Source organism: Prunus persica, chromosome G4, assembly GCF_000346465.2.
Source record: "Prunus persica cultivar Lovell chromosome G4, Prunus_persica_NCBIv2, whole genome shotgun sequence".
Lineage (NCBI taxonomy): Eukaryota > Viridiplantae > Streptophyta > Magnoliopsida > Rosales > Rosaceae > Prunus > Prunus persica.
This window is the reverse complement of record NC_034012.1, coordinates 10,528,466-10,537,702: the sequence shown is the minus strand read 5'-3', so window position 1 is coordinate 10,537,702 and position 9,237 is coordinate 10,528,466. Positions and strand designations below refer to the sequence as shown.

General features: G+C 35.7%; 2 protein-coding genes across 3 annotated transcripts; both read right to left on the bottom strand.

Moving 5' to 3' along the window:
* LOC18778486 (protein DETOXIFICATION 19) lies at positions 1,322-4,574 on the bottom strand. Of its 2 annotated transcripts, none has more exons than XM_007212346.2 (7): positions 3,987-4,574; positions 2,957-3,501; positions 2,621-2,707; positions 2,493-2,549; positions 2,150-2,388; positions 1,924-2,042; positions 1,322-1,724 (listed from the first exon to the last, which is right to left on the bottom strand). In XM_007212346.2, exons 1-7 carry the CDS (start codon positions 4,278-4,280, stop codon positions 1,602-1,604), a joined length of 1,464 nt encoding a protein of 487 aa, XP_007212408.1. In that variant the 5' UTR covers positions 4,281-4,574; the 3' UTR covers positions 1,322-1,601. The 2 variants fall into 2 exon arrangements, with proteins under 2 accessions (XP_007212408.1, XP_020418804.1); XM_020563215.1 differs by having other exon boundaries at positions 3,982-4,113.
* Positions 8,400-8,763, bottom strand: LOC109948609. The gene is given in 1 exon segment (XM_020562266.1): positions 8,400-8,763. A coding segment is annotated over 1 exon segment (258 nt). The 5' UTR covers positions 8,658-8,763.

The window sequence follows — 9,237 nt, the reverse complement described above, 5'->3', positions numbered from 1 at the left end:
AATAAGGCATGTTAATTCTCTAGGGTTGGCAACTTGGTATGGAAGTTAACATGGCCCTTTGTGGGAGGAACTGGATCATGTATTTCTTTGAATCTTTAAAAAAATTACTATGTGCCTCCTACATCTATCTGACCTAGCCTGATTATTTTGAGCTTACTTTATGTAACTATCCTTTTATAATCTTTCTTTAGTAATGAAATTTCCTTTTGACCAAAAAAAAATTCAAGGATGGGCTAAATCTTTGAAGAAAAAATGGCATTTTCATAAGAAACGAAGAAAAACTTTAATATTCTAAGTGATGTATGTCCCGACTCATTTTCTGAATCACGAATCATATATTTTTTGAGAAAACGAACTATCGTGAACATAAAAGACTAGTCTTGTTCCAACATTATTGGTATTTCTAATTTGATCACTTAAGAACAATAAGCCACGCTTGATGGCTCGGACTGTGCTATTTTAGTTAAATTGAACAAAAGTCATGTCACACGCTTGGTGAACTTATAAATACTGAAATTGAACCTTTTTTTTTGTGTGTAGAAATTATGGGATTGCATTAATAATTCAGCTCAAAAAAACCACTAGACACAAAGGGCCCTTACGGGCGATCTAACATTAAAATTAAGACACTCTAGGGATTCTCCACTAACGATCACGCAATATCGAAGAAACTTTGGCATAGGCATCCCAACTAAGAGGGCAAACTCAGAACAACCAAAAATAGATAAAGCTTGAAAAAACCAAGCTATAACAATACAAATAAAACTCTCACAAATGAGAGGTGAAAAACCCTCACAAAAGGAGAGGTGAAAACTACACAGAAAACCCAAAAAGTTTCTGCAACTTATTCCAAACATGAAGAAATCGCAAAAAGGATGGTGATAGAGATCCAACACTGAAACGAAAGTAGAGATCGAATGCCGAGATGCATCTGCCTATGATGAATGAGGAAAATTATTACAAAATGAAAACAAACTCTGAAAATGGGGGAGAAGGGGAGAGGGGCGGAAGAGAGAAAAAGAGAGGGGAGGAAGAACAATGACTTCCTCCCCTCAAAGTGAAAATGGTTATAGAGTTTTTTTTGGCAGAGAAGGGACTAGGGTTTTCTTTAGACCATTTTCATTCCTGTAAGTTTGTTGTGTCACCTTTCTGATTGGGAACTCTACCAACATTCATGGTTTATTATTGCACGTGGATAGTGGGCTATTCTAGATGGTAAGTTGGGTTATAAGGGCTGGGATCGCAACCAATTCTTGGGTTGGGCTGTCTTTGTCTAAGTGTGAATGTTACGAAGAAATCAAAGGAGCAATGAAACCGAGCCTTTGAAAAGTCACCTATCTTCTGCTAGGAAATACATACGTTTTACAACACATTGCCAATGCCTTCTTTTAGCTAGTTCCAATCTCAATCTGTAAAACTTGCTCACAGTAGCTTCCAAAATTCCCTTCACAAAGGCTAATTTTATATACTTATTTTTTTAATTTATAAAACTCCAATATCCAGGGACTAACTTTGCCTCTGCAAATATAATTCCATAAACTAGTCAAAAAGTTTGCTCAAGTGGTCTACGTTGTTGTTTTTTACTTTTGCCTGACCTTCATTTAGACCAAAACTGCATCTTCATTATGAGGCACATCCAATTGAGTCCATTTTGTCCGCAGTGTAACCAGCAAAAGTAGGGCGGCTTGACAGCAAAGACCACAGATTAAGCCAATCCACAATCCCTGTACCAAAAGAAATTGAGCACAAAGTGTGAATTGAAGCAGAAATATAAACAAAACAATTCGCAAGGGCTTGTAGCTCAAGTGATTAAGAGCATTTATTATTGTACTAGGTTCAATTACCCCCTCCCCAATATCGCTTGTATAAAAATAAAAACAAAACTATTCAACTACTAGCTAGCTACAAGGTTAATTGTCTCACCTTAGCATATAGTTTCAACTTAAATCCAACAACACATGCAACTGTCATGCCAACCAAATAGAATGTACCCAAGTTTACATACATAGCCAAGTGCTGAAAGCCACATCCTCTGGCCACACCTGAAATACCAAAAACAACTTCCATGGATGCTCAAGAAAAAGATCAAACTTCAAATGCAAAATAGCAGATAGAATTAGCTCCTGCTAGGAAAGTGGAGGATCCTAACCTGACAAGACACCTTGCACAGAATCAGCCATTATTGAAATTGCAAGAAATGGTGTCATAGAAGCAAAAAGCTTGATTATTGCACTGCTGTCACTGAAAAAGCCAGCCCATATATTGTGACCAAATGCTAGAGCCAGAACAACAAGGAGACCAAGAAGCACAGAGAGCTTAAGAGTCACAGCCATTGCCTTCTTGGCGTTGTCAGGATTGCCTGCTCCTAATTCATTTGACACCCTTGTGCTACACCACAACAAGTAATGTTTGTTTCAAGGTATGAAACAGAATGCTGATACCGAAAAACTAGAAGGAATAAGGAGAACCTGGGAAATTATTGTTCAACCAACCTTGCAGCAGCACTGAGGCCATATGTAATCATGTATGCAATTGCTTCTGTATTCACACTGAAGATATAATCAGAAAAGGCTAATTGGGGTAGGTGGAAGTAATCAGAAGTTTAAAGCATAAAGCTTACCACATTGCAATTAGTGAAGTGGTTTGTTCTGCGTTTGGCATCAGTCCTGCCAATAACACCAGAATCTCAAAAGCCCAGTACTCCAAACTGGAAAGATAAAAATGTGAAGCATTTTAATACTTCAAATCAATCTCATGCACTGTTGATGTATGTTCTTTTTCTTTCTAACATATGGTCTTAAATCTAAGCTGACAATCAGTCTTCCGTGTATTTGAATTTGACTGAGCATTTGAACGACTTCTAGAGTCTGTGTCTATAGCTGAATGAGGCTATGTGCCGCTTCTGGGATTTAAGCATTAACTTACAGAAAAAGGCAAAGAAAATTTGAACACTTACCATACCATTGCTGCTGAGGGGAGGGCAAGTTTCAAGGCAGCAAGGACATAATGGAACGATTCTATCGAAAATCCTTCCCATGTAAGCTCAAACTTCTTTGCAAACATAACATACATGGCCAGCATTAGCATCGCTATCCATATCGAAATTGAACATGCTAGGGGAGCTCCCTTGAAACCAAGAGCTGTCCAATGTACCAAAGCATATGCAACGAAAATCTGAATAACCACTGGGATCAGTGAGAAGAAGATCAACGGCATTACAACGGATTGGGTCTGAAGAAATCTCAATATGTTATGCATGAAGCCGAATGCAAATAATCCCGGAATCAGAAATTTCATATAAAGAGCAGCAGATTTTGAAATTTGAGGATCTTGATGAAGTAAGATAAGTATGGGTTCTGTGTAGAACCAGACTACAGATATGATGATAGAGACCAAGAAAGAAATTATGGATGAGGCTTGTAGATATATCCCCAACATTCTGTATAACTTTGCTCCAAATCCTTGCCCACACAGTGTCTCAAGAGCTCCACTTAACCCAATCTGAACCAATAAATAATAGATAAGAAAACAATCAAAGTTCGACCTGGAATCTTATCAAATTTATTTATGTCATCTCAGATACAACTCTGGACATCTACTTAAGAATTGCCAGCTACTAGAATATTAAAATATAAAGACAAGTCCAAATTTTTTATTGGTGATCATTTTCTGAACTGCACAGGCTGCTTGCTAGGTGCACAATTCTTGTACATGGCTTTTCCCATATGAAACTTGAATACCAATAACAAGAGCACAATTTTTTTTTTTAAACCTACTGCTTGGATTTTCTATTAGGCTCATCTCCTCTGAAAAATTAATAACAAGAGCACATCTAAAGCATTATTAAAAAAACGGCTTCCATTCTTTCTGACAGAGACAGAGCAAATGAAATTACTCTAGTCCCACATACAGACTGTTCCATTGGTTTTCCTAATAGTATACAGAATGGACAGGACATGAGAGAGAGAGAGAGAGAGTTACCTTACCATGAGAGCGAAACCGGTAACGGTGGCCCATGAATTGGCAAGTGTGGCACCAGCAAGCTCAAGCTCACCAAGGTGACCAGCAAGCATGACAGATATCAAGGGGATCATGTAATAGCAAACATTGGTAAGAATCATTGGCAAGGAAAACAAGACCTGGTTCTTGGCCTCCTCCATGTCCAACAGTTTATTCCACCACCCCCCTTTTCTTCCTTGTTGATCGCCATGGCCGCTTGCCTCTAATAACGGTGTAGCAGTGCTCCTGTCTGCAGATTCTGCAACTGTGTTTGCTGACATATCTATCTCTAGCACTACCTCTGTCTTTCTTCTGTTTCTTGTTTTTTCTTCTTCTTATTCTGCTGTTGTGGAATGCGTTCTCTTTTTAATTAAAAACAATGGCATGTAGATATTTATTTTAAGATATAGAATGGTTCAAGATCTCAAATTCCAATCTAGACGAGAGAGAGAAGATATATTTATTCAATTTGTCTGATTTTGGTATTTTTCGTATAATTTGGGCATAAACGTGCACACGGGCACATGCTGAGGCTCACACACACATCAAAACATATTAACGTCAACTTAGGAATTAAAAAACCGAAATTATTGATAGAACATATGGACCAAAATGATAATTCTAACAAAATACAACTACAAAAATGCTATTTAACCGTAATAAATAAGGAGGCAAAAGCTGTGACTTTGGCAGGCAGGGATATATGGTTTTATATTATATAAAATTTGTTTCTCTTCGGAACAGAAATCTCTTTTGAAAAATACTTGGTTTATCACATTTTTCATACCACATTGTGTACCACATCTCTAATAGTGGTAAACATTACCCTCTCTTTTGGGCAAAGAGATATGTTACCAGACAAGTATGAACCACTACTTTGTTGAAGTATACTTCAACTTGCATACAAGATCCCACTTGTTTCGTGGGCCACTTGATTTGAAACTTCAGATGTACACATTCACAATTAACAACAGTGAGACACCTGGGAGGCCCTTGGTGAAGGTAAACCACCCGTCTAGGGCCTCTAAATTGGAGGACCTCCAATTTGTATAAACTTCCATTCTATAATATAAGCGATAGTTTAACTACAAAGGGGAAGTGGTTTCTCACACACACTATCAATGTGTCATGGGAGTTCGAACTTGAGACTACTAGTCTGCAAGTCAAGGTTCTTTTTTCACTGGACTAGACTCCATTGAATGTATAAACATTCGTATGTTACTTTAAAAAATAATTTGTACTAGATTAATTTTATGTTAGGCCCAAGTATCGTTATAAAAATAAAAAATAAAAAAGGCCAATTATTCACTCTAAAACTAAAAACAGGAAACTCAATAAAGGGCTAATATTTATTTAAACTTACAGCTTAAGTAAATTAACCTAGTTGAATGCAAAAAAATAAAAAATAAAAAAAAGCTTTTCAAAGTTGAAGTTGATCAAATCTTACATTCGCCAACTATGTCATAAGAAAAAGATGAATGGCTTAGCCATGTTATCCATTACATGATATATAAAAAATTGATTATGTAAAGTCAATTGATACTTTTGTTTTGAAAATTGCAATACGAGTGATATTTAAGTGATGTTTTGATGCATTTTATAAACTTTTTTTGTGAATTACATATTGTTTGTTTCTTTTTAGATTATAATTGTGACTTTGAGTTCATATAATTTTTTTTTAACTTACTATAAAAAAAACTGCACATAAATATACATAGAGGGTAGAAGGCCACATTTTGGAGGTTCGCCTAAGGCCTCCAAAACATTAGGACCCACAAAGATTGAAATTATGAGTGATTTATTTTTATAAATAGAAAATGAAGAAATCAAACTTGAGACATCTTCCAATATCAAAAAAAGATCATTAGACTACTATTTAGTTAATACTGATATGAGTAATTTAAGAATTAAAAAAAATTTAGTAATGATTAACCAAGTATTAAATAGTCTAGGACCTTTTGGGTTTTTTTATAAAACCGTATAGAATTTCTATACGGCAAAACACTTGATACATCTTCTAACATTTGTGTGCATGAGCGTGTTGGTGTTTGGAATATATACAAGAATGAATATACTAATGAATAAAGAAGTCATTGGGAGCATGAGGTGTCTATTTTTAAAGTCAACAATATCAGCTTCTTATTAGGAGATATGCATGGCCGCCCCTACTTTATAGGAGATTTTCAGAACAATTGGAGACCATGGCCATGGTTAATTTATCAAATATTATCTCACTCATATATACCCAAATAATATATAAAAACTTAGAAAAACAAACAAGAAGAAAGTTCCTTTTGGTCCAAATAAAAAAAGAAGAAGAAAGTTCCCTTTTCTCTTCGTCCTATGTTTTATATGCTTAGAACAAACAAGACAATCCACAAGGAGAAGAAGAAAAAGCCAACATTTTAACAAAGAAATGCTAATCATGTCTAAACGTAGATGATTACATAGATATAATTATAAATTCTGTATAGCTAGCTAGCATTGTCCCAAAAGGTTGACGAACTCCTAATCACGTCCCTTTTTTATCTTTTGGCCCAAAAGGTTTGCTTGTAATTCAAAATTCAACAAAGTAACAATCCTTTTTCATGCATAGTTTTTAAAATTGAAAAATACTTGCCTTATTCTCTAAAAATAGGAGTTTCTACTTTCTTGCCAATCACAGTTTGACATGTGTATAGAGATTTTTCTTTTTATGTTTTTTATGCTCATTTTTGCTTTTGTTTAACTGTGATTTGCAGGAAATATGAATGCATCTTTATAGAGAAGGAGAGAAGCAGTGTCCTATAAAATATTGTTACCAAACTTTATATTCTCCCATTAAAATTTAAAAATACAAATCTAGCTTGAGTTTTGACTCTTGTGATGGTTGAGATCAATTTTGCTTCTATTATCACTCTTATTTTTCTCTAATATGATGACATCATTTTTTAATAATAAATTTTCAATATTCCTTCTATCATATACAAAGTTTTAAAAGCAACATTAATCGCCAATAGGGTCTAGTCCAGCTTGACTTGTAAACTTGAGGTCTCAGCTTCGTATCCCCACAACATTATAGTTGTGTGTGTGATAAATCTCCCTTCCCTGTCGTTTAAACTATCGCTTACCCTTAACCTCAACTAGGCTCAATCATTGCAAGAGCCTAATCCCAAGCTCAAGATGGAAGCCCAAACCCAAGCCTATTTGGCCCATTTATTTGTCTGTATGTGGGAATGGGAACCTCCCTCTCATATTAATGGCTCTCCACTCCATTCACTTTCACTCTTTAAATTGTCATTGGCTCCTACAGCATAGATGTTACACCAATCAATATATAATTCACATGTGCGTGGGTACGATTTGGATCTATCTCTCTGTTCACTTACAAAGAATTGGACGGATTCTAAGAATCACCAGTGACTGTCTGTGGAGCCGCATGAACGTACTCAATTATTGAGATGCATTTTACCTAAATCTGTCCCTTTCTTTGCTCCAAAAGATTTGTTTTTAATACAAAATTCAACAGAGTAAGAACTCACTGTCATGTAAAAAGATTTGATACAGAACTTCATATTCTACCATTAAAATTACAAATCTGACCAGAGTTTTTTTTTACTCTTATAATGGTTGAGATCAATTTTAATTTACTTCCAGTACTGTTATTTTTGCCCATATATATTTTACCCATCTCTGGGTTCCTTTGAAACCATATAAATTTTCATTTTCCCAAGAAGTAAATATTCAGTTGTTCATTCTGTCTAGGCTACTACTCAATCTCAAACCCAGATAATAAAAAGTGCAGAAGGTTGTAAAGAAGTTACTGTTTGAACTTTGAATTTAGTTATTGTATAAATTTACATCAATCAATGTGGAATCTGCATTGAACGTTTTGTTACTGTACTGGCAACAAAGACAGATGCATGGACTTCACCCATACATGTTTGCTTGCAACAGGTAAGACAGGGTAATTTATCAGATCTGTAAAAAATGAAGAAAATCTGCAAACATATGCAAGATTTTTCAGGCAACATGTATCATTGAAAGCACTACAGAGTGGTGGAGCTAATTTCAAATCCCGGCTCTCACTGTTACAAGTTACAACAACATGCTGCATCCTCACATTAAAATCAGAACCTGAAAATTTTGCATGTTGGAGAGAGAGAGAGAGAGAGAGAGAGAGAGAGAGAGAGAGCAATCTTCTCAGAAAAAAAAAAAATTTAGATCTATATGAGAATGGGAAAATTCACTTACATTATGTGAAACTTAGGTTAAAGATCAGATGACACTTGATTATTTATGTGTAGGATTTTGAAAAGTAGGACACACAACACAAACCAGTAGTTTATTAACATACCAAGCTGCTGGATCAAACTGTAAGTACAATTTGTTGTACATACTAATTATAGCACCCACCAATATTAATCAACAAGAAGAAAGAAAAGCATAAACAAAGCACATATGCTTTCATTTATGCATGCACTATCTGATTGTAGGTAGCTGCATTGTTGTCATTCTTTCTTCTCTTCCTTGGATTCAACCTTCTTCTCTCCCTTGGTTTCAACTTTCTTCTCTTCCTTGGATGCTACCGTTGCTGCTGCCTTCACCCTTGCCTTGCCTTTCTTGGGCTTCATGAAGCAGAAACAAGAGCAGCAGGGGCACTGGAATAAGAACTTCATAGCTTTTTCACCTCAACTCTCTGCTCTCTGATTGTCCTCCAAATCTTATGTATAGCAAAAGTTCAGCTTTGCCTTCCCTTTCTATCTTCTTTCTTATCTAATTATTAATGTTGTTGGGGGTTTTTTACTTAAACAAAAAGAAAAAAAGAAAAGAGAGAGCCCATTGGATTCCACTTCAATCACTGTCAATAAAGCAGATGCCTGCCTAATAATGCCAGGTTTATAATGGAACTTGCTAGGGTCTGCCTGTGGGGCTGGCCATGATCAACAATGAAGCTAAATCTCTTTAATAGGCTCTCCCTTGTGGGTCATGTTTAAGAATGCATAATGAACAAGAGTGACTGTTCTTGATTTCTTCTCACATACTAAAGATTTGTGAGTTCAGTCCTCAGTGAGCTGGCAAGCAATAAAAGCAAACATGTTTTAGATTACCAATTATTAGTCTTCTTTCCTGTGGGGTATAGCTCAATTGGTTGAGCTCTTTCACTTTCACTTATGTAAGCAGAACTTCGAAACCCCCATACACCTAATGAATATTTGTGAAAAGAAAACCCCATCCTCCTCCAATCGCTTGTACTAA